The sequence below is a fragment of the Bolinopsis microptera genome, chromosome 3 (assembly GCF_026151205.1).
Source record: "Bolinopsis microptera isolate Bmic1 chromosome 3, MBARI_Bmic_1.0, whole genome shotgun sequence".
NCBI classification, from domain to species: domain Eukaryota; kingdom Metazoa; phylum Ctenophora; class Tentaculata; order Lobata; family Bolinopsidae; genus Bolinopsis; species Bolinopsis microptera.
In genome coordinates, this window is record NC_087074.1 from 17,398,923 (window position 1) to 17,424,724 (window position 25,802).

General features: G+C 38.3%; 3 protein-coding genes across 4 annotated transcripts in view; 2 read left to right on the plus strand and 1 right to left on the minus strand.

The window, feature by feature from the left end:
• LOC134812721 (von Willebrand factor A domain-containing protein 3B-like) overlaps positions 1–19,992 on the plus strand; it is a 32,526-nt gene extending 12,534 nt beyond the window's left edge. Inside the window, exons 11-25 of the mRNA XM_063820254.1 lie at positions 106–204; positions 371–521; positions 872–999; positions 1,317–1,731; positions 1,898–2,002; positions 4,383–4,522; positions 4,754–4,888; positions 5,899–6,023; positions 6,511–6,635; positions 10,558–10,734; positions 10,911–12,035; positions 12,145–12,282; positions 12,451–12,544; positions 18,496–18,608; positions 18,869–19,992. Of these exons, the coding sequence (XP_063676324.1) occupies positions 106–204; positions 371–521; positions 872–999; positions 1,317–1,731; positions 1,898–2,002; positions 4,383–4,522; positions 4,754–4,888; positions 5,899–6,023; positions 6,511–6,635; positions 10,558–10,734; positions 10,911–12,035; positions 12,145–12,282; positions 12,451–12,544; positions 18,496–18,608; positions 18,869–19,123 (3,325 nt within the window). The 3' untranslated portion in view covers positions 19,124–19,992. The remainder of the gene's footprint in view (positions 1–105; positions 205–370; positions 522–871; positions 1,000–1,316; positions 1,732–1,897; positions 2,003–4,382; positions 4,523–4,753; positions 4,889–5,898; positions 6,024–6,510; positions 6,636–10,557; positions 10,735–10,910; positions 12,036–12,144; positions 12,283–12,450; positions 12,545–18,495; positions 18,609–18,868) is intronic.
• Positions 2,203–25,802, plus strand: part of LOC134812722 (uncharacterized) — a 34,082-nt gene continuing 10,482 nt past the window's right edge. For both annotated transcript variants that reach the window (XM_063820255.1, XM_063820256.1), the window contains exon 1: positions 2,203–2,208. The gene's annotated coding sequence lies outside the window, so the exon portion shown is untranslated. The remainder of the gene's footprint in view (positions 2,209–25,802) is intronic.
• LOC134812724 (uncharacterized) lies at positions 6,942–8,676 on the minus strand. The gene is made up of 4 exons (XM_063820257.1): positions 8,571–8,676; positions 7,845–7,946; positions 7,643–7,690; positions 6,942–7,385 (listed from the first exon to the last, which is right to left on the minus strand). The coding sequence occupies exons 1-4, from the start codon at positions 8,626–8,628 to the stop codon at positions 7,324–7,326; spliced, it is 270 nt and encodes an 89-aa protein (XP_063676327.1). The 5' UTR covers positions 8,629–8,676; the 3' UTR covers positions 6,942–7,323.

Sequence of the window (25,802 nt, forward strand, 5' to 3'; positions counted from 1 at the left end):
TGGTTTTAAAATGAGCGGTTTGATAGTTTGTGTTAACTTCATGGCTGTTCTGTGCTAGTTTAACATCTAGATTGTAACCTAAAAACTAACCCACGATGCTTTCAGTTTAGAAAAGTTGATAACAGAACAACTTAGACACAAGGAGAAGTTTACTTTGGCTTCATTCGGTAGTGAGATCAGACACTTCAGTGAATCTCTTGTCAAGTAATTCTAATTCACTATCATCATTCACTATCATCAAGTTTTCCATTATTTATTTCCGTAAGCAAATATAAATGTGGCAGTAACAGTCTGAATTAGTAACCAATTAGTAACCAATTAGTAACCACCATGAATTAGTAACCACCACGAATAACTCTCAATATCACAGGGTATCACCAGAGAACCTGCAGGCGGCCTGGAAGTGGTGCAGTACTCTGCAGTGCACTGGTTCCACCAACACTCTGGATGCTCTCAAGTTCGGGCTCAGTGTTACAGATGTTCACGGAGTTTACTTACTTACTGACGGCAGTCCTGACTTGGTTTGTTAGTTTGTTTGTTAGTTTGTTTGTTTTTAGGGATTGCAATAACAATTATTGTGCAATGAACATGGTCTATCGACCAGGAATCTGTCATATATGGAGCATCTCCTTCAAAATGCCACTTTATGATAAACAGACGGAATTGAGAAATGGAAAAATTGATATATAGTACAATTTGAATTTGTAATTTGTCGCCACAATTGCTTCACAGCTCTCTTGGATGTGGTCTCATTTCAATCGATAAGTTGAGTATCTTTTGTAACAAATAGACGATTTGTTCTGATGCTAATAATTTAAAAGAAATGATAAAATAAAGCACTCTGATGTCTTGACCTATAAATACTCTTCAGCCGGAGAATATGATCCTGAGTCAGATCAAGTTGTACAAGGAAGTACCCATCCACACAATATCGTTTAACTGTAACGACAGAGCCGCTAATGAGTTCTTGTGTACCCTGGCTCAGGAGACCGCTGCTAGGTAACCAACTTGGTAACCATTAGTAACTATTAGTAACCACTAACCATTAGTAACCATTAGTAACCATTAGTAACCAGCCACGTGATCCATCTCACTCATTAGTCATCAGAAGATATCCTCACTCATCACTCAGCTCATCAAAGACGATATCGACACAGAAATATATCAACCACCAATAACTGTCCACGTCAGTATTACACGCTTCACGCTTCACCTTTTTGAATTTTTTGATCCTTCATATCCATCACATTATATATGACTCCTTATTATATTGGTAAGTCTATAAAATTAGAGCAATAGTTAACAGACCTCCACAGGTTCCACGTGGTTCGCAGTGACAGATCTACTGATTACAACGGGCCGGACCCCTACGAATCAAACGACATCAAACTCCTAAAACTTGAAATAGAATCAGCAGAGCTGGACGTCAAGAAGATGACTGAACTGCGTGCAGAGTGTGAGATCCTGGAGTGGAAATGTGTCCGGAAACCGCCCACTAAATCAGGGAATAATCCAGAAAAGTCTAGAAAGCGGAAGAACGTGAAGAAGCCCGCTGACCTGAGTGACACAGAGAGTGTCATGTCGGGTAAGGGAGTGTTCAGTGCCAGGAAGTGGCTCGCTAAGTACGGACTTGTTGCTCAGAAGCTCACTATCATGGACGCGCTGGCTCCGACCGTCATCACACAACACCCTAAATACGTGGGGGTCCTCAAGAAGAAAGTTCATGCTAAGGTAAGGGGAGTGAATACTGAATAGGTTTTAGTTATCAAACTGTTATTTTACTGTAACTGTTACACTGTGTAACACGACTAAAAAAGAAACCGATACGAAGTCAGCATTTGCTTTAAAGTTCATGAAGCTTGTACTGAATATTTCCGATTAACAGTTACATTGTCAGGTGTTTGATGGGGTTATGCCCTTCGCGTTTCTGAGCCCTGAAGATAAAGATAGAGTTAGTTTTGTTAACCCTGCCGGGGTGGACCTAATAGCCTACGAAACTAAGGTATGTTTGTTTGTTTGGGGACCGGTTTTTGGTACCCGGCCAAAGTTTACAAAATAATATAATACATAACAATATAATTTTATTTAATATGCGTGAATATGAAAATTGAAAATGTTGATTACGTTTATTCATTAAAAACAAAAACAGAAACTTTAAAAATTAAAACTTGCATATCATGATTTATTAACATAGTGACAAATAATTTGATTTGATACGACAGATGATCACACGCACTGTTTTATAAGCTACTTGTGTCAGATTAATGATTAGTGGGCAGTGCAGAGTCGATGGTATAGTACTCTGTATCAGTATAGTGCTCCTGATTGAGGTTAAAACAAAAAATAATAACTGAGCCCATGTCTTATCAGCACCTGCTAGCGCTATCTATATGATGCTATCAATATGACAGTGAATGGGCAGTGAAAAAAGTGGCATATGGTTGATAGTGACTAGTGTGCTAACCGTCTGGTTTTATTTATTCCTTAGTTTATTCTCGGTAGTTGATTTGTTGTGTGCCTGATCTTGTCGATTTACGTAGCATAACTGCTCGTATTCCCTGCTTTTGTTTAGTGAACAGTGATTCAATATGGGATTTTGCAGCAAAGCCCCAAACTAGCGAACAGAAATTTAAATGAGATTGTACAAAACTTTGGAAGATCTGTAAGCGTGCTTTGATTGGTAATTTGCGTTTTATTTTGAACATAATACCTATAAACCGTGACATTTTTGTTTTGACGGCTCGGATGTGGCTGGCCCATTTTAGTTTGTCGTCGACGATAACTCCTAAAAACCTGGCCTCCGTTTTGCGTTCTATAGGAGAGTTGTCGATACTTACTTGTAGAGACGATAGATCTACCCGTCTTTTTGAAAATACCATATAGCAAGTCTTCTTCAGATTAAGAGCTAGGCCGTTCGAGCTAACCCATTTTATCAACACGTCAGTGAGGTGGTTTACTTTGGATATAATGTCTTGTACATTTGATCCGGTGATAATAATGTTTGCGTCGTCTGCGTATAATATAAATTTAGCTAGGTTACTGATTCCTGGTAAGTCATTGATATATATGACAAAGAGCAGGGGGCCTAATATGCTCCCTTGTGGAACACCGTATATCATAGATTCTAATGATGAATTGGAGCCGTTTAGGGAAACAAATTGACTGCGACCACTGAGGTATGACTCGAACCATTTCAACGCAATGCCACGAATACCGTAATGCTCAAGTTTCCTGAGTAATGTCGCGTGATCTAGGACGTCAAATGCCTTGCTATAGTCTAAAAGTAATAAAAGTGCTATTTGGTTCTTATTTAGAGAATGCAGAATAGAGCTCTGAGCATTGAGAAGTGCGTGCTCACATGATCTTCCTGGTCGGAATCCGTACTGATTCTCGAATAGAGAGTTATTCTTGTCGAAAAATTCTAAAACGCGTCTGTGCATTAGTTTTTCATGAATTTTTGAGAACGAGCCCAGAAGCGAAATAGGTCTATAATTCGCTACGTCGAGTTTACAACCTCCTTTGTGTATAGGTGTAACTTTTGCCGTTTTCAAAGCTTTAGGGAAAGCTCCCTCTACAAAAGATGTGTTAACTACTTTTGCTAAGGCGCATACAAAATTTTGGCATGTGCTGGCTATTTTCAAAGGCTCAATCTTTGAATCGAGAGTTGCCTTATTTTTTAGGCCAATAGTAATTCTATGAATCTCGGTGGGCCCAGTAGGTTCGAGGTAGATAGACGTTGGACATGACCCGGTCAGATACTCCTGGAACCCCCCAGGATCGAAGGTCTGTCGGGAACTGATCTGAGACTTGATGTTGGCTGCGATGCTGGAAAAGTAGCCATTGAACTTTTCAGCGACTGCCGAGTTAGTGCTCAAGATCGTCCCGTCAGTATCCCTCAATCTGATTTGATCAGATCCCCGTCTTTTTCTGTTTAGCAGGCCGTTGATTATCTCCCATTGTTTTTTGGAACAGTCCTGATATTTTTCAAATTGTTTTTTGTAATACCGCTCCTTGGCAATGTTAACGTGTTTACTGCAAAATAGTTTCATTTTATCGTATGCAGCTATGTTTTCATCTGTAGGCTCTGTGATATTAAGATGGTATAATTGCTGTTTACGTGCACAAGCTGTTTCGAGCCATTGAAGTATCCACGGCTTCGGATCAGACCGTTCATTTTCACGACGATTACGATTACTCTTAACGGGGTATGCAGTGTTGTAATGTTTCATGTATTCTATCATTTCTTAAATATCTTATCTTATCTTACGATAAGGTTCTGCACCAATTCTTAATGGTATTCGCATAGTTAACTTCATCAATCAACTAAACGACCTAACAACAATATGTTCACTATGAACAAACCTTCAAACTTGCTCTGTCAGGTAAAGGGGGCTGTGGCGCTGTATGACAACAAGATTGCAGGGGTGGTCTGGCGGAAACTAAAAGAGGAGGAGAAGAAGAAGTTTCTAGGTCTTGACGAGGGGGAAATACCGGGATTCACTGAAAATGGGGCTCTTTTCAGGTATGGTTTTTACTGAGGGACATATCACTCTCTGAGATAGATAGTAGTAGTGTTCACGTAGTAGGGTTGCGAGGACTGATTTTTACATAAATAGTTCAGTTTTGTTAGAAAATTAGGTCAGGAAATTGGGTGTTAATTAGGTAACCTTTTAATACAATCATTTATAGTATAATTTGTTATTATATGGTATAATTTGCTCGCACAAAGTAATGAAACTTGCCATCATATCAGGAGTATCCTAGAGAAAGCAGGATGGCCTGTATCCCAGAAAACAGTAAAGTTAGTGTCAGATGAGATCGAACTAGGAGAGTTGTATCTTACACAAAGTGCTCAGCTCAGAGAGCACATGGCCAAGTCTGCTGACAAGTGAGTTATAATATTTAGTGCTAAGTTTATTGCTCACTTATCTACACTTTCGAACTGATAACGATCACCGCGGTTGTGTTGTATTTAACCTTTTTTGTGGATGAAATACATTTTACATCTCAATCTTTGTAATATTCCCACGGTGGAGGAGGCAGACTGATACCAGTTGTCATCTCCTTTTAGATATATTTAAATAATATTTAGTGTTCAATTTTTTCCCGATCCATGACTCAAAGTGCCGAAGGCACAAAAGAGTCAAGGACAAGGGTTAGCGAACGAGGTTTTTTTGTATATGGTAGCTTTGCGACCGTACCTGCGAGCGTGCGAGCGTGCGACCGTACCTGCCTGCACACACTGTAATCGCCTACGTGACTACCTGCGCAAAGTTATTTTGCGGAATAATCCGAATTAGCTAATTGTTGGCGCGCGGCGCTGAACTGACCAAGTACATTGTTAATTTCACCATGTACATATCCCACTAGGCACTAATTGATAGCATACTATTATTTTGAGTTACTTATACTATTTTGCACACATCCGTGTCGGGTGTCAGGTTGCATAAACAATAAGCATATGGTTTTTAAAAATATACACGATTTTCAAATTCAATATGGAATTATATTAACTTGGTGGCGCTCGGCCTGTCACTTCGCCATATCTGCATACTTATAAACAGTAAAAACTGGGGTCCCCAGGTTGTATAGAAAATGATAAAATACGCCATCACGGATCGGGAAATTGAGCGGCCATGCACAAAAAAAGCGGCCGCATTTCTTGTTTGCTCACTTATCTACACTTTCGAACTGATAACGATCACCGCGGTTGTGTTGTATTTAACCTTTTTTGTGGATGAAATACATTTTACATCTCAATCTTTGTAATATTCCGGAGGAGGCAGACTTATACCAGTTGTCATCTCCTTTTAGATATATTTGGTCTGATGACTACTCACAATATTATTGGTTGACAGTTTAATTCCAATCCAACTCACCTAATTCCTTTACCCGTAGAGATAAATCTGGTGGTACAGCGCCAGGAGAGAGGAGGAATAGTGCTGGTTCTGTTAAATCAGATAGTTACCTGCTGGGTTACAGGGTAGTCGCGCAGAATAATGTGGACGGCTTCTACTACCCAGGTATTTTAAATATTTACAGTAACTAGGTAACTAGGTAACTAGGTAACCAGTAGGTATTTTAAATATTTACAGTAACTAGGTACTACTACTATACAACTACTAGGTAACTAGTAGGTATTTCAAATATTTAGTTAATATCATGAGATCGTTGGCAAGATTTGAGGTTTACGAAGTGGATTTAAAGCATTCACATTGCATTAAGATTGATTATTTTCTTATCATAAACTACACTTGAAAACATTTCCCGCCACACGTTTCAGGTAAGCGTAGGTTTTAGTAACGGCTGCATCCACAGTTTTAAACGCTATATTTTTAAGTACTTGCACTAAAGTTTAATACTAAAACATCAGTTTTCTTTACTTAACGCCAAAATACTGGGAAATATGTGATGTTTTTGATGTACGATTAGTAATTAACAGTTAATTATTAAAGTAACGACTTCTACATTTAACTAGTAGCGTGGATATGTAAGTGTATATCTGTACAGGTACGGTGATAGGGAACAGAGGTCGAACTAAGTGTGAAGTAGAGTTTGATGACTTTGACCGGCAGATCGTGTTCGTCAACAACTTGATACCTACACAGGGATCAACGTCCAGACCTAAAGTTAAGGTACAGTAAACACTGTGTTTTTCATTGTATTTTTATCAGACCAACAAGATGTTATTTAAAAAGAGACTTGTTAAATGTTAATGAGTCAATATTGTCTACTGATGGGCTCTATGATGACCAGTGCGTACAGCAACACAAATATGCTATTTGTTCTTTGGAAGATTAAAACAATTAGTTATGCACAAAATATGTCACAAGTTTGCAGTTATATTATTCAAGGTATCGTTAGCGGGAGCATGGAGGGGCCTTTTTCTCATTTTGCAGTTTTTCCCAGATAAGATTTTAGCTTCGATTTCAAACTCATCGTTTAATATTAAAACAAGGTTATTATTTATAAAGAAGATATCATTAAACAAAGAATAACATTACTATTTACTAACGATAAAACCTACGTAATCTACTACTAATGATACAGCAAAAAAGATGTACAATAAAAATCAGGCTCTGCCCCATTCACGACTCGGTAAAAACAAGATTCACATTCAGTCACACCCATCAGCACTGATGACTATTAACGACCAAAAGAGGAGGTGAGGTTAGAAAGTAACAACCTTGCGTGAGTCTGTAGAGTATGTTTCAGTAACCATGGTAACTGGGTTACTAGGTAACTTGGTAACTAGGTTACCAGTAGGTTACATTAACTTGGTTCAGAGGAGGGATTTGTTAGTTGGGTTGGAGAGGAATGTGTTTAGAAGAGTCTTGCAATGAAAGGGAGAGCAACCATCAGTCCAACAGTATGGGATACGGCACCTGAAATAGTTTGGGTAACGGCACCTCATATTTGTTATTTGCACGTTGTTTTGTTCTTTATACTTGTTGTATAATGTATAGTGTATAATATGCTGCTAATACTTCGTAACATAGCGAGATCTTATCGGGGAGGCGTTGATATTATCATAAACAGTTTTGCAATAAGATATTTATGTACATCTTTATTTAAGACATTTATATAACTTAATCTTGAGGAGTGGTTATAGTTTTGAATAAAGCACAAGTAAAATACGTACCATCAGTTTTGTCACCTTCCTCATCAGTAGTTTCATCAGCTGATTCTTCTGTAAGGGATAACACCGTCAACATAATGCAATAATAGGACTCGTGTACTTATGTTTGAACGTATTTAATGATGTTTGAAACATTTACTATATTATTCAGTTGGGAAAATCGATATGAATTGTTAATAAAGAGTTATACAAGTTGAATACGCACCACTACTGCTGTCATCACCGGTGTCTTCTTCAGAGTCATCAACGGTTTCTTCAGCAGGGACATCTGCGTTATCGACATCTGCGTCACCTTCAGCGTCACCCTCTGTTGGAATAAATTGACAGTTAAATTAAGACCTTATTACGGCCTCTGCAGGTGGGAAGCAGGTAAGGCCTTATTACGGACTCTGCAGGTGGGAAGCAGGTAAGGCCTTATTACGGACTCTGCAGGTGGGAAGCAGGTAAGGCCTTATTACGGACTCTGCAGGTGGGAAGCAGGTAAGGCCTTATTACGGACTCTGCAGGTGGGAAGCAGGTAAAGCCTTATTACGGACTCTGCAGGTGGGAAGCAGGTAAGGCATGTTGTTCACACGTGATCACGTGATCATTGGCTCTGGGGTTTCAGACAATATGTTTATTGCTGCTATGTGTCAATAAAATATGCCCTCCCTACCCACCAGGATCCACATCTATAACGTACATATTGATACGTGATTAATGAATCCATTTTCCTAGAATTTGGATCATAATGAGGATGCACATTTTTCTGCATCAGGTTGCGAGTACATGCAAAAATTGGAATTGTTTAACCAAGGCGAAATTTTATATGCTCGCTTTAATTAAGTGGTTTCGCCATTCCATTTAGCAAACAATTACGTTATCTTTAAGTAATAATAAAACATAATGATACTAATAATACAACATACTAAAACAGTGATGGTTAACTAACCTTGAGCGAATGTGAGGGCGAACACGGCAAAGAGTGAAAGGATAAGAGTCAGCTTCATCTTGTAGATTGTAGTAGTGAGACTTGCTACAGAGGATATAGTGAGTTACTGATATTGTTATCTGACAAATACTCGAGCAATACTAAACTTCGAGTGTATCTGCGCTAAAGTTTCTACATTAATTTTGGCGCTATTTTTAGCTAGAAAAACGAAATAAAGCATCTAAATTGGTCGGAGAGGACAAGCTCGCTGCAGATGAGGCACACACAACGACGGTAAAATTATAATGAGTTCGTTGTCCTGATGTAGTCCGCAAAGGAAAAGTGAAAGTGAAACAGTTCGAACAATTACTCCCTCTCAAATAGTCTGATTGCTGAAACTACCGTCTCGCTTTCTACTGCTCGTTTCCTTTAGATCATTAGCGCAACGTGCGGCAACCTTTACCCACATGGTACCTTCCTGCGACCAGACCATGTCATGTGGGATCACCTGACTGTCAGATCATGTAGTCACATGCTCCTAATTCTGAATCACTTTCTTTTTCCGCCATAAGCCTCGAGCACGTGCTCGTCACAGGGTCGTGTGGCAACGATTTGCTAATAACATAATTATTCCGTTGTTATAGGTACTGCAAGAGGATAACAATATTTTGGCTGGTGACAAGCCAGCTACCGAGTATAATGAAAGTGAAACCAAGAGAGATTCTCCCGACGCTGCTAATGAACGCAAATAAGAGGTTCCGGCAGCCTCTGAATAGGCTTAATTCGCGATTGTAATCAAAAGGAAGATATTTTATTGCCCGGGTAGAGCCAACAAGAATACCAGAGGTAATACCGGAGAGTAATTATTTGACCGGGAAATTAGCCTTTAATCAGTCTTCCTCCGACAATGCAACTGTTGTTCACATTTCACATTTCACAATATAATACATATGTCTAGTCATTCAATAAACAAATGAATCGGTTTCTGTTATAATATGGCTGATTTGGTTGTAAGCGGAACAATGGACCTGGTATAGAGCAGGAAATTGAGGGTCAAATTCATATTTACGGACTCCGCAATTCTGGTCGGGACTCGGGAGGTAAGGAATATTGTTTGAGGGTTTAATTGGTTAATAGTGGAGGCCAATTGACTTATTGCTGTTACGTGTTAACAAACTATGCCCACCAGAATACAGCTGTGTCATATTAAAACGGAACTGCTACATACACAAAGTAGCTACCAAATAGGAACCCTAACCATAGAATATCTTACAGTTAAATAATCTCCATATACGAATGAGATGGATTATAGAGATGGATTTTACTGATTAAACAGATCTGTTAAAGATCTGTGCGCATTCCTGGCATTAATCTCACGAATTATATATTTTTTGTACTCTACAACCCCGTACAAATGCCACAAATCCTTAATCAGTAATTATAATCTCTTGTTATAAATAACGATATTATATATTTTGATAATTGGAAGTTTTTGTTATCTTTAAATTAACTATATCTAAATATCAAATTAATAAAATATGTTACTAATAAAATATGTTTTATAAATTGTGTTTATAATTATAGTACATTGTTATTATATTTATATTTTAGGCTGTAACCTTATTAGTCCAATGGAATAAACCTAGCATGCCTTGGTTGCAGCATCGCTTCACTTATAGGTGCATATAGTGCCCGATGTAATTGCTATGACCAGTTTACTGGTCAACTGGTGTTTCAGTGTCCCTAATTTTGTTTACACTCGGTCACTTGTCAAGGCATGTAAGGTCATTCGGCGAATTTTTTTTGAAATAAAATGATGTATTTCTAAACATTTTGAAAGTTTAATGATTAAATAAAATAGGACACAATAGCATATCGTATGAAAAATCCCTTTTCTGCTCTCTGATTTTTTATAATACAAAGATACAAGTTTTGTATTATAACAAGTTTCAATCGAGACTCCTGGGTATGTTGCAGTTCATTGTCATATAATGGATGATACTTGCAGGCAGGAGACTACGTACTAGTTCAACTAATTCTAAACCATCGAACTGAGGATTCGAAACAGAAACTTCTAGCTCCAGGTCTGGTGGTGAAATCTCCAGAACACAACGGGGACCTCTCTTTTATAATCCTACTTTTCACTGGAGAACGACTCATCGCATCAAGACATGATGTCATCAAGGTCAGAGTGGAAATGCATTGTATATCATTTGCCTTCAATCATTCTAAAATGAAAAGCGTTTTTTAATTGCTCTCAAGCTTCTTTTTTTCCTAATTTTATAATTTCTCTCTAAGTCATTCCTCTAGACTTCTTCCATTACTGACCAATATTATTCTAATGTTCATATTATGTTGCAGATCACGAAAAATCGCTACAATCAGACATCTCAAGCAATCTTCAAGCAAATATCACGCCAAAGGTGCAGTCAGCGACTAAGGCTGGTCGCTGAAGGACAAGAAAGGAATCAAGCAGACGACTCCATGAGCGTGGCCAGCACTTTAGACGAGATTCTCAGATCAAACCTTCTCTTGAACAAACCTTCAAGTGTAACAGAGGACGGGACGAAGTTAGATGATATGCTCAACACTCCGCGTTTGTCCGAGGTAGCGGAGGAAGAACATGATGATACACTAGAGGGGAAATTGAACGATCTTAACATCTCAGATGATGAGCCAAACGCCCTTTATCCCTCACGTGACGTCACACCACGCAATCGTCACGTCACGCAATGTGACGTGGGTGTGGAAACCCAGCAAGAGATGGCAAAGGTGACCCTGGAGTGTGGATTACAGGTCGGCGGGTACGATGTTGATGCTCAAACTCACATCAGCAACGATTTCTGGGAGGATTTAGACAAGATGAAGTACAGTAGCGAGGAGATCATACACCCCTCGGAGATACTCGTAGATAATGAACTTATCCCAGTGCTGCACCAGATAAACATCCCCGTGTTGAAAGTATCAGCTACAACTCCCATACAGACTGATGATATCTTGTCAGTTCCTGATGTTCATGATTTGGCTAAAGATGCTGACACGACACAATCAGTTGTCATGGAAGGAGATGAGCAGCAATCTGTAATTATGGAAGGAAAGGACGATGATGACGTCACGGTGGTGACTGTTGATGCTAGAATAGTTGACGACGATGACGACACACTTTCTTCCTCCTCTTCCTCCTCCTCCTCCTCATCCTTATCATCTAAAAATTCTAAAGGCTTCTTTAGTTCGGATTCAAACTCTGACAAAGAAGAGAAGCCCAAAAAAAAGAAGACTGGCAGAAAGCAAGCAGCGACCATCGCTAAGAATGAAGATTCTAAAACAGTTTTCTCTAAAGGTCTAGTGGTCCTCGCAAGGTGGGGAGATGAAGGGTGGTACTTTAGAGGGAAGGTAGTGAAACCTACTGTAGGTGGTTATCTGGTGGAAGATAACAGTGGTCACAGAGAGGATATAGATAACAAACACATTCTCGTAGACGAACAAGTTAGTTTATCTTACGTACAAATTTAAATGATTGATAAATTGATCGTCTAGCCTCTTAATTCCTGTTCAGTTCATCATAGTTCAGACTCTTAACCGCGCTATTATCCAGGACATAAAAAAGTCGTTAAGTGCTGGGAGTCACGTTGTAGCACTCCATCCTGACTACTCTTTCTCATACGCCCCTGCTAGGGTAACAGGCACTGATGACAACTGGTTCTTTGACCTCAAGTTCTACGATCAAAGCGAGGTTAGGATCGTTTACATCAAAGAAAAGAAGAAAAGGAGTGTACATCAATGAAAGTTATTATATGTTGACGGAAATTTTAAATGACGAAAGTTGGTAGCAGTAGACTAATACAGTTTCTTAGTCTAAGATTGATACATACGAATAAATGTTAAACTCGTCTCATTTCAGGCGGAGGTGCCCAGAGAAGAAATGTATTTCATCTCCGCAGAACAGTACCAGGAGGACGCTAAGTTTATAAGGAATATCGAGGAGGCACTTTTAGGTAACTTTGCAGGATACCTGATATTTTCATAAATCATTCTTAACTTTTCATAATCCGGATGTTGATCACATTAAAATAAATGATTACTGATGGGATAATAGGCCAGTTGGTAGATCACCGACCGGCTATAAGCCGGCTACTAACCGGCTATAAGCCGGCTTATAGCCGGCTACAATTTTTATAGCCGGCTATAAGCCGGCTTATAGCCGGTTAGTAGCCGCTTACATTTGTTGTTGAGCGACGGCTATTAGCCGGTTATAAGCCTGCTATTAGCCGTTTTGGCATTAAAAGTGGTTATAAGCCGGCTATAAGCCGGTTATAAGATATTAACTCAACTACATCGTACTGAACGATAGTCAGGAGCCGGCTATAAGAAATTCAGTGAAAACGGCTATTAGCCGGTTATAAGCCGGCTATTAGCCGTTCAGGTATCGAAAGTGGTTATAAGCCGGCTATAAGCCGGCTATAAGCCGGTTATAAGATATTAACTCAGTTTAGTACGATGAAGTTAAGTTAATATCTTATAGCCGGCTTATAGCCGGCTTATAACCACTTTCGATACCTAAACGGCTAATAGCCGGCTTATAACCGGCTAATAGCCGTTTTCGCTGAATTTCTTATAGCCGGCTCCTGACTATCGTTCAGTACGATGAAGTTGAGTTAATATCTTATAACCGGCTTATAGCCGGCTTATAGCCGGCTTATTTAAACCACTTTCGATACCTAAACGGCTAATAGCCGGCTTATAACCGGCTAATAGCCGTTTTCGCTGAATTTCTTATAGCCGGCTCCTGACTATCGTTCAGTACGATGAAGTTGAGTTAATATCTTATAACCGGCTTATAGCCGGCTTATAGCCGGCTTATAACCACTTTCGATACCTAAACGGCTAATAGCCGGCTTATAACCGGCTAATAGCCGTTTTCACTGAATTTCTTATAGCCGATACCTAAACGGCTAATAGCCGGCTTATAACCGGCTAATAGCCGTCGCTCAACAACAAATGTAAGCGGCTACTAACCGGCTATGGGATACTGAAGGGAAAGGAAGCAGTTCTAACGAGCTCTTCTCAAACACAAGGATATAACTTGTGAACTCGGCTAGTATATATGAAACATTTGTCATGGAGTTGTAGAGGGAGTTATGTGCCTCGCCGGGCTAAAGTAGTAGATGACCTTGCTGTACGGCAAGTTAAACAAGGATCTGAAACTACTAGGTTCCGTACAGACTCAACTCTGCACCCGTGTCAATATGTTCATTATATGCAAGCCTCTTGATTTATAAGCCGGCTTATAGCCGGCTATAAAAATTGTAGCCGGCTATAAGCCGGTTTATAGCCGGCTTATAACCGGCTTATAGCCGGTCGGTGATCTACCAATTTCCCGGATAATATTATTACACGTCGTGATGATCAATTGTTTAGATGTCACAATTTGTTTCTAAAAAACAAACTGTACTTAAAAATTATACATCAAAAGTACCTTTATGCTTTAGATGTGATTGTACTCTAACTGACTACTTGTCAAACATTCCGTCCAATCTGTTGATAAAGGCTCTTTTCCTTACAATTTGGTTCAGGAAGGTGACAAGGGAAAGTACTTCAAATTGAATAAACGGTTAAGAATTGTAAATACAATGTCTCAATGTTCCTCAATATAATATCTCAATAATTCAAATATCCTAGGTCTCTAACTGTAAACTTCAACTGTGAACTTCTGCTGTGTTCAAACCAAAAAGGGTATCCTCCCTTCAATAGTCCCACTCTTAAGTATCCCCAGAAAGTATAAACAATTTTCTACTCTCCCTAGCAATTTATAAACAAATCCTAAACTATCCTCCTAGTAACCAAAACAGAGGTGTTAAACTGAACTCTCTGATAACCAAAACAGAGATGTTAAAATAAACTCTCTGTTCCCTAAAGCTCTCTGCTCTAAACAATTCCTAAACTATCCTCCTCAACTATCCTCCTATAGCCAAAACAGAGGTGTTAAACTGAACTCTCTGATAATCAAAACAGAGATGTTAAAATAAACTCTCTGTTCCCTAAAACTCTCTGCTCTAAACAATTCCTACACTATCCTCCTCAACTATCCTCCTATAGCCAAAACAGAGGTGTTAAACTGAACTCTCTGATAATCAAAACAGAGATGTTAAAATGAACTCTCTGCTCCCCAAAACTTTCTGCTCTAAACAATATCTTAAACTATCTTCCTTGTAACCAAAACAGAGGTGTTAAACTAAACTCTCTGTACTACCCTGCTGTACTAAATGTCGTACACTAATATATGCCCTAAAATACTACCCTAAAATACTGGACAAATACTGACATGCATATAAACTTATAATATAGAAACCAACGTTAATCAAGATTCGAATCTAAACAGTTTCAAGTCCATTTGCCATTAGGGCTCCACATCTCGCGATCTCCTCTGCGCATCCCTTCGGCTTCCCCTCGTATTCTTCTCTCTCCACGGTCCTTTCTTATCAGTCGTCTATCTTTATCATGTCCACCGATTCATTGTAGTAATAAAGTGTTAGACTATGACCAAAATTTTTATTTTGGCAAATGCCAAAATGACCCTACAACATATCCTCCCCACAAAATTGTGAGGAAGTTCTCCGCTGCATTGCAGAGGATAACTTCACAAATTATGAATCAGAGATATCAATTGATATGCAATAAAACGACTGTATCCTCAATTGTACAATTGCACAAATTGTAAAAATAAACGCATACAATTGCATGTGAGTATTAGATTGGTACATCGAGATTATTTCAAAACCATAATCTCCTCATCAGTACACTCAACTCTTCCTCTACCAGTCCATCCGTTATCTCTTCTTCATCCTCCCATAACTCCTTCACTATCCCTGCTAAAGTCCTACATCCCGGGAGAATTCTCCCACTCTATTCTTAATATAGAATTTTATCATCTTCTTCCTCTCCTTTCTGGTGTTATCCTCCCTTTTCCATTCCACCGCTGCTCTTTCTTCCTCCGTTATTCCGTAGCACACATCCTTAGCCGTTAACTCCACCCTTGGTGCCAGTCTATTCAGGACTCGGAGGAAATCCTCTTTGTCCTGAATAAACACTCCCAACTCTGTACTTATTGCTCCTATCTGTTTGGTCCAATTATCTTTACTTTCGGGCAAATCCCCTAAGTATAACCCCCTTTCTCCAATTTGCCTGGGGATTTGAGATAATTGGAGCCTGATGTTTTCTTTCTGCCTTTCTCTGCATCTTTCTTCAGTTTCCTTCAGCATGACTTCCTGCTGTTTCCTCATAATTTCTAATCTTTGTTCTTCCCTCCTACAGTGCTCTTCTTCTTTGATCCTCTTCATTTCTTCTGCTCTTCTCTTCTCTTCTTGTAATTCCATTCTCCTTCTTTCAACTTCCCTCTGTTCGTCGTGCCTGCGCTGTCTGTCCTCTTCTTCTACCGCTCTTCTCTAGACCATCTCTCTTCTTTCTGCCAGGCTTCTCAATCTCTGTCTCTCCACTGCTTCTTCTCTTTCTCGTGCATATATTTCTCTGTATCCTCTGTTTTCTTCGTTCCATCTTTCATTTCCCCTCTGCTTGTCTCGTGCATCATAAGAATGTCTTTCTGGCTGCATTCTCCATCCTTGTTGCCTGCGATGTCTATTTCCTTCTTCTGCCAATCTCCGCTGGACCATCTCTCTTCTCTCTGTCAAGATTCTTCTTCTCTGTCTCTCCGCTTCTTCACGTACATTTCTTTCTCTTCTTCTTCTGTCTTCTTCGTCCCTTCTCTCATTTTTCTGACGTTCTCTCTCCCAGTGAGCAACTCCTCCGACTGGTCTGCTTACGCTTCCTCCCTCCTTAAAACTCCGGGTCACATGTTATGTACGACTTCTTTGTTCTTTGATTTCCCCTGCATCAGTTGATCGACATTCTCGGGTCTTGGTCTTAACGGAATTACATTCGACCTGTTCTGTTTGTAGTTTTCAATGTGCCCCCTGCTTACCCCGTATTTCATCGGGATAACACTTTTTAACCCGCTATAACGGTGGTCTTCAGTTTTACTGCTATTGAATGACCTACCCGGGTTCATGATCATAAAGAAATTCTCTTTATAGTGATCATGACCCGAGCAGGCGTCCCAAGTTAACATTGCTAACCACGGATCTGCAATCGTCACGAACAACCGATCTTGCTGACAAAGGGAATTCCCTTCATCAACAGTCTCGGAATCCAACAGAACCTCCAAATCATCCGTCATCTTCTTTTCCAGTGGATTGTTTTCTGAATCCTCATTTTTCTTTTTCCCCAGTTCCTCTTTGTCTCCTTTCACTGCACATCCTTGTTCTTCATCTTTTCTTTTTTCCGAATCTTCCTCTCCATCATGCGCTTCTTGATCTTGCTGACAAAGGGAATTCCCTTTATCAACAGTCTCTTTCACGCTTTCCACATCCTCCTTTTCGTCAGACCAGATATCTTCCAGTTGATCCTCTATTTCTACTGCAATCCGTGTGTTCTCCATTTTCTAGTTTATACGATATTAAGCAAATACGAGCGTCAATCAAATTAAGATGAAACCCGTATCAAAACCCCTTAAGTAGCCCTCACACAATTGCGTGAGGACCTCCCAGCAGGTGACATTTCGTGTTTTAAAGGGATGCACATTTGTTTAACTTCAATCCTCTCGGGTTCCGAGACTCATGAGGTTGCACAAGTAGCCTCAATATTTTGATTTCCTTCGTCAATCTCCGATATACCATGAGAACCATGATACCCAACACCGCAAGTGTTAAAACTATTGCGACCAGTAATGCCCATATCATAACATTTTCGTGCACATTGGACCTATTATTCCAGTCGTCCACCAGCAGGGGCAAAATACTTTCCAAAGTTTTATTATACTTTCTACAAATCCCCGTCAAAGTGTCTGTGACATTTGTTTCGTCTAGATACAAATCTAGCGAAGAAAGATTGAAGCTTAACGAAGAGGGATACATTGGGATCGACACCATGACTGCTCTGCCCGACTTTTCTATTTTTACACCAATCTCAGATGCAATGATGTCCCTCTGAGATCCTTTCTTTTGAAACGCGGCACTTGCCGTGCCCAACATTATCCATATCACCAAGTTGTAAATAACCATGTTCTAATTGATGTCAAGATTAGTATCACTGTAAGTAAAGTGTTGTTATGATTCAAACTGAATGTAAAAAAGAGGTGATCAATCTCCAGAATACGGTAGGAATCAACTCTCAGGCGCCTAGTAATACAATATGACTGTTAAAACGAAAAGGCAACAACAAGGTTTATCATTACAATATAATCTTCAAATCCCTGATACCGTGTTTATGTTGAAATATTTAAACAGTTCAGAAAATTTCATATTTGAAAATGGGACAGAATTTTGAAAATAACAGCTTTTCGTTTTGTTAAGCTTTCTGCTGTGGGCTTCCTCCGACCAAAATCAAACTTCCAGCACCTCAATCGTGTTTTTTGGTTGACTTACTAATTGGTTGCGGGTGAAAAAATCAGTCAAAACTGTAAAATTTCGGTCCTGGAAATTTCATCTTCAAAAACTGAAAATGGGACAGAGATTGGGACAATATGATTTTGCAATTTTATCCGGGATTTTGACTCCCAGTACCTCAATTTGGTTTCATACCATCATCAATCAACTTACTAATTGGTTTCTGGGCAAAAAGTTCGTCCAATCTGTCAAATTTGTGTTCAGAAAATTTCATATTTGAAAATGGGACAGGATTTTGAAAATACAACTTTTCGTTTTGTTAAGCTTTCTGCTGTGGGCTTCCTCCGACCGAAATCAAACTTCCAGCACCTCAATCGTAGGACAATATGATTTTGCAATTTTATTCTGGATTTTGACTCCCAGTACCTCATTTTGATTTCATAGTTCATACCATAGTTAGTTAACTCTATTGTATATACTGTTGAACTGACAGACTCTTTATTGTACAGGAGCGTTTGTTGTGGTAAGAGACAACTCTGATGGATTGTACAGAAGAGGAATGGTAACCAAATCTTCTGGAAGAAGTTTTGAGATATCCCTTAACGGGGATACCATTGTTCAGGTTATTAGATTAAATTAAATTAATTTTAAAGAGAATCATCTTTCCGTCCATATTTAGTAACTAGACCTACCTTTACTGATTACCTACCAAAATACTTTTATTAAGACCCATAATTCTTATTTTTCGTTTAGAGAAGACTCGGAGCCCTGCTGATTTTCCTGTTTCCAAGTTTTTAAATCTAACTTTTTCGAAAAAATGGTTAATCCTACCCAATATGAGAATTTAGATTTGTTAAATAACAATACACGTTTATCCAACAGGATCCCTCTCAAGTGTTCACAGACAACAAGAAGTCTCCAAACCAGTCCCTTCCCCCGGGTTCCCACTGCATCTGCCCTCTTGATGACCTCCAGAACTCCTTTGCCCCCGCTAAAGTATCCTCTGTTAATAAGGACGGGTCTCTAAAGGTGGTGTTTTATGATGACAGTGAGCTGTACTCGGTGGAGAAGGACTATGTTTATCCTGTTAGTGGCGAGTTTTATGTGAACTCGGTTAATTATATAAAGTCTAGATAGGACAGAGATGTGTCACTGTTATGTCTTGATAACACTGATGTTAAGATTTGATTTTTGTGAGCTAACTAATTTCTTTTCGAAGCATTAGCAGCTTGCAGTTTGAACTTTCATAAGTGATTCATACATAAAATTATACATTAAGAAAGAAGTTAACATTTATAATCGACGTACGATATATTTAGTTGATAATTATCAGATACTACTCATGTACAATTTGTATAAATAATAATGTAAGTATACAAAGTAAGAGAAGTGCCTGACCACATAAATACAGTTTAATTTGACAGATCAGGCCAGACAATACCAGTTACCTGTTATAATTATAGTATACAAACTTGTGTACTTATTATGTAGGTTAACGTGCGGTGAGTACTTGTAGTTGTCCAGCGCTCGTAACTAATAGTACTTTGATGTGTAGTGGTTGAAGATGTTAAGGTACGATATTTTATAAATTACGTTTGAGTGATCAACCGCGGAGACCATTATAATTTGCCATTCCCTTTGTAATAACAAAATTTAAAATAGCTTTTATTCTTACCACTTAGACTGCTGCTACTTAATGATCGTCTGTGATTATCGTTGGGGATTCTTGTAGCTTTGTAGGGTACGATTTGACGTAATCGAAACGTTAGTTGGGCGTTGGCTGTTATTGCGATCATGCTGCAATGTCATTTTACGTAATTTTGTTTCCGATTATATTTTGCTCATAAGATTGTTGATATGCTTATATATACTTTATGATATATGCTGTGATGTGTTATGGAGATGACCATGGTAAATGGCTGTTGTTTTATAATTTATTCTGTAAAATTTTGTTAAGCTGTGAATGCTCTACCAAATCCAATCTGCGATGTCGTAATTTGTCTTTGAAAATCCGCCATTAATTTTGTCTATGATAACGTTCAATCAAAATATTTGTTCGGCTGTGATTGAGGTTCGCATTCCAGATAAACGAAAGATCTATGGTAATAAACAAGTAAGCTATAAGATTGAGTTGTAATTATATAACCAGATATTCTCTTGGTCAACGGTGTAAGCAGGAGTTACTGTACTTGGTTACACTCCAATACCTATCCCCCCCCCCCCCCCCCCCCCCCCCCGATTAAAAGTTTAAAGTTTCTTGAGGTATGGCCCTGTGAATTGATTAATTGATTATTGTGCTCGGAAATCAAAACAAAGAATGGACCTTATATAAAGAAGGATAATCTTACCCACATCTCTCAGCTGCTTAGTTGAGTGACGCGAAACATTTTGCACACATCAATGCATGTCGTCTTCGATAATACTAAACTTAAATAGAAATCTTTCATTAAGATGGGAAGTGCCATAGTTCGGAAACCAAAGAGTGGTTATCATTACCGGAGCAAGCAAATGAATTCTATCTTTAAGCGTGCCTCTTCTTATTACCTGGACAGGATGTTTGTGCGAATTCTCGTTAGGGTAGAGTTTTAGGAAATGCTTTAGTACTACACGATTTTACACGATTTTTTTACACGATTAGAAAATTTATTTGTTATACTGGAATAATAACAATTTTAAAATATAAAATAAATCACTTCCCTCTGAAGTAGAACAGATGATGGGAGAGCTTCAAACATGGCGATGGAGGGAAGCGGTGTCTCACCGCTGGGAGGTAAATTAATACCCGTATCGCGATGGTAAAATTTTATGATATGAGATCTCAAGTAAAAAATAACACAAAAAAATAAAAAGTGAATGTTGTCAGTGTAGTGAAATCGGAGGCAACATTAATAAAGACGTATACACTTAAACCGTTACAATTATAGTCCCCATCTTGTTTTAAATACTCACAATAAAATACACACAAAAAACACACAAACGTCCCCAAAACATTAACTTCAATTTATATTTCCTTAGTTGAAATTAACTTATTTTATGAAATTGATACATTCGAGAATATATCGTGATTACATGGTAGCCATCCATGATCCCCATTTAGCCCTAGGTTTTGTATATGAAGCAAATGGTTCTTAAATCTCTTTTTAAATAGTGAAATTGACAAAATATGATACGGTACATCATGATCAAGGAGATAATTTAAAATTTTGGATGCATTAAAAACAAAATTACTATTCTTGGTCTTAGACATTGAGAATTTAGGATATAGAAGTCTACATGATCTACTTGACTTGCTAAACCGGCGATAAACATCAACAGGAATTTGTTCTTTAAGTAGCCTCATTGCAATACATCCAGTAAAGTATGTAAATAAGTTAAACAAGGTTAATAATTTCAAACGAAAGAACATTGGTTTCGTATGTTGAAACTTGTGATCAATCTTTATTGTTTTTCTACTCACAATACGAATACATTTTTTCTGCAACACAAACAGTTTTTGCAGCAAAGGATGGTGAAAAACAGCACCCCACAGTGGTATACAATACATTAAATATGGTTGAACAAGTGAAATATATACTTGTCTTAACACTTTGGCTGGTACTATAGAACTTATGGAGTAGAGTGATCCGCAAGATTTTGAAACTTGCGTTATTACATTGGTAATATGATCATTCCACGTTAAATTAGAATTAATAATGACTCCCAAAAATTTACACTTATTCACTTGATTAAACTGGTTGTTAAGTATTCCAACAAACTTTTGATTCTTAGGAACTTTACTACTTCCGAATTCCATAAAACAGCATTTTTCAAAATTAATGATTAACCTATTTTAAGCAGCAATAGTCGTGAATCTTTGATAATACCTCATTAGCATTTTTGTAAAGTAAATTTCGGTCTTTATTTTGAAGAAAAAGGTTTAAATCATCCGCAAAGAGGATAAATTTAGCTAACTCACATATATTTGCCAAATCATTGATAAAAATAATGAAGAGCAGGGGGCCTAACACTGACCCCTGTGGAATACCACAGGTTATTTTCAAGAGACAACTTTCGAATCCCCCATAGCTAACATACTGAGACCGATCTGACAAATAACTGTTTAATAATTTAATGACATTTCCTCGAATACCATAGTTCTCCAGCTTTTCTAACAAGATATTATGCCGCACTGTATCGAAAGCTTTGGAAAAATCTATAAATATACCTAATGTAAAATTTTTATTATCGATAGCATCATGAAGATTTTCTACTGCTGAAACAAGTGCATGAAAGGTTGAGTGCTTACTGCGGAAACCAAACTGATTATCACAGAAAAGATTGTGCTTATTAAAGAAATCAGATACGTTTTTATGTATTAACTTCTCGAAAATCTTAGCAAAAACAGGTAACATTGAAATAGGACGATAATTGCTTATATCAGAAATAGGTCCTTTATTCTTATACAAAGGAATTATTTTTGCTGCTTTTAATTCTTTCGGAAAATAACCTTCATTTGCACATTTATTAAAAATATCAGCCAGTAAAGGACTTAAAGTGGTAGCTAAAAGTTTGAGGACCCTAGGAGAATAATACGTACCCTTGCTATTATTAAGCTTACTTATAATATTATTTATTTCTTCAATTGAAAAATTAATATCCGATAGCTCGCTTATGTTCCTCTCAGGCATATATTTATTAAAATCTGTTAAATCCGCGTTAGCATTTTCACCATACGTTTTTAGTAAAAGATCATTAGCAATATTAACAAAATAATAATTAAAATTATGCGCTGCATCTTGATTAGGAAAAACTAGTAATCTGTTTGATCTCTTCCTACCTAGTAAACCGTTTATCAGTTTCCAAGTCTTTTTCAAATCATGTTGATTTGCTTTAAAACATTTATCAAAATACTCAAATTTTTCTTTACTTCTAATAGCATCAAACACTTGTTTGTAATCAACATATTTGTTCCAATTAACTCTAGTTTTATTCATAACCCAAATATCATAGAGTTTGTTTTTAGTGTCACTACTCTTGGCCACTCCTATTGAAATCCAATCAGAGCGAAGAAGAGAATTATTACCACTAGACTTCTGACTTTTAATAAACCATTTATCATACAGAGTTCTAATATTTCTGTCAAAAAAGGAATACATATTTTCGGCAGAATCACTTTCAAGATCAAATTTTAATAATTTAAAATCATTCAAAAACCCTTGTAATAAAAAGTCATTAATATTTACTTTATTTCTATTTCTACACTTTTCGTTAGGATCAAAATTATAGTCCAAAACTACGAATGTAGGAAGGTGACGACTTATATTACATCGTATAAGGCCGTTACAAATTATGTTAGATATATTGTTAGTAAGTATATGATCAATACATGTGCCATTTAAGCCTCCAAAATGAGTAGCACGTGAGATAATTGGTAAAAAGTTATTGCTAAACATGCAGTCTAAATATCTCCTAACAACACTAGAATTGGAGTTATATAGATTTACATTAAAGTCACCAAGAATATAGCTTTTGTGTCCCTTAAATCATAAATGTGTTCAATTTACTTAAGATACTGCCAAACATATCGATAAATGAATCAAAGTTTCCACTTGGTGATCTATAACAATTAACAACTAGTAACTTTTCAGATTTAACTGTTATTTCAACACAAAGTGATTCAAAATCAACGGTAGAATAACAAAGCTCAAATTTTTGATTAATATTATTAAATTTGTCACGCAAAAACGTTACCAAACCAGAACCTTTGTGTTTAAGCTTTCCATCCTCCTTCAATAATCGATTAAGTACAAATTTATTATAACCCGGTATGTAAATGTTAGGATGGCTACCGGACAACTGAACCCAATTTGGACTTTTCCTAGACAGGGTAGCTTGGGAAAATAATTTTAAACCCAATCAGTCTACCTAATTAACTTTGAAACGACAACTGAACGCAATCGTCACTAGAAATAACTAACAGATAAAAAGGTTTTCAAATACCGCTCTAGTTTAGCTGCTGCCTGGTTTCTAGTGCTATAATTTCGGAGTCAAAACAGAGACAATATTTCATTAGCTTTCCGCTTCAATTCTGCTCTGAACTCTGCTTTCACAGCTACTAAGTTGTCAGGTTCGTGGGAATGAATAACTGGCATCTCCAGGTAGAGGTAGTAGGGGTATCTCGATCCTTTCTCCGGGTGTAGAGGAAACCGTCTGTGTCCAGAAGTATTTGAGCTCCTTTTTGTCCGCTGATGTACTTGCTGAAGACAATCATGATTCGATACTATGACCACCATCTCTCTTCCGTATGTATTGATCCGATCTGTATAACAAGCGTACTGATAGATGACAAGGTCTCAGGTGCCTTTCGATCGCGAGATCTGATCTAACAAGGCAACAAGCTTAGGTGTTCACGAAGCGTGCCGAAAAGGATACGATCCACTGCTCCTCAAGCATCGAGATCCGACCCAAGGCTCGAGATCTGAACCATGGCAGGCCCTCCCAAAGCATCAGAAGACACGAGATCTGAGCCAAGTAACCTGAGCCAAGTAACCAGCGTGCTAATGGTGTTATGGTGCGTTTCATCAGCTTTGAAAGATATGAAACAGTAGAACTTTAAGAACGCCTACCAAGATACGTATTTACAAGGCTGCTGTTAGTACTATTCTGTTATATGGAGCTGAAGTCTGGAACACAACAAAGAAGCAGATGGTGTCGATAACATCAGCAGAGACGCAGTAAAACAGTTAGCTCTAAAACGAGTTGAATGGAGGAACATGCTACACCGTAGAAGAGATGTGTGTGATGCAGGCCACTCCAACGACTAGGAGGAGACCTCTTCAAGTCTTCATGTAGCATGTATGTATTAATATTTTACCGGGGTAAGCACAGGGCTCCAATGCTCTAAATTACAGTGGTCATGACCTATCCTATAGTGATAATGACCACAGTCTCCTGCGAAGAAGGAGAACCTGAAAATATCCGATCGTTGGGTTCAGTTGTCGTATTTCCAATTTAGGTGCAGTTGTGATATGACCTGGGTTCAGTTGTCGTTTTGGGATTTAAGCTGATTGGTCACCCAATTAAGCTGATTGGGTGCCTGTTAACTGCGTGGGAACTAGGTTCAATTGGGTTCAGTTGTCAGTCACCCGTGGCAATGTCCAACACTGAGAAAATCAGACTGAGAGAGATAATCTGGAGATTCAGGGACTGCTTCTCGCATTATGAATTTGATATCGGGTGCTGCAATATGTATGAGGCAAAGATTAAGATGAAGGAGGTAGAGTCGCCCAGCTGGACATATCCTATACCTACCCCGTACAAACTTCAGTCAGAGATGGACCGCCAAATTTAACAGATGGTGAGAGCGGGAATAGCAGAGCCCTTGAAAGGACCCAGTGACTTCAACCATCCCATATTTCTGGTAAAAAAGAATACAGATCCTGAATCATGGAGGTTAGTAGCAGATCTGAGGGGAACCAACAAAGTCTGCATGTATGAGAAATACCCTTTACCAAACTTGAATCACGTATTGGACACGATAGGGTCGGATTCCATTTATTCGAGTTTCAATCTCTCCAAGATTTTCTGGCAGATACCATACTCTGAGGATTCGAAGAAAGTCACAGTGTTCATGCACAGGGGAAGGTCATACTGTTGGGCTCGTATGATCATGGGTCACAAGAACTCCAGTAGCATTTTCTCGAAGGTGATGTGGAAACTTCTGGCAACAGTTCCTATAGAACAGTTAATATTCTTCATCGACGATCTGTTCCTGAGTTCAAAGACTGTGAGCGAACATCTCGACAGATTGGAGCTATATAATATATAATATATATTA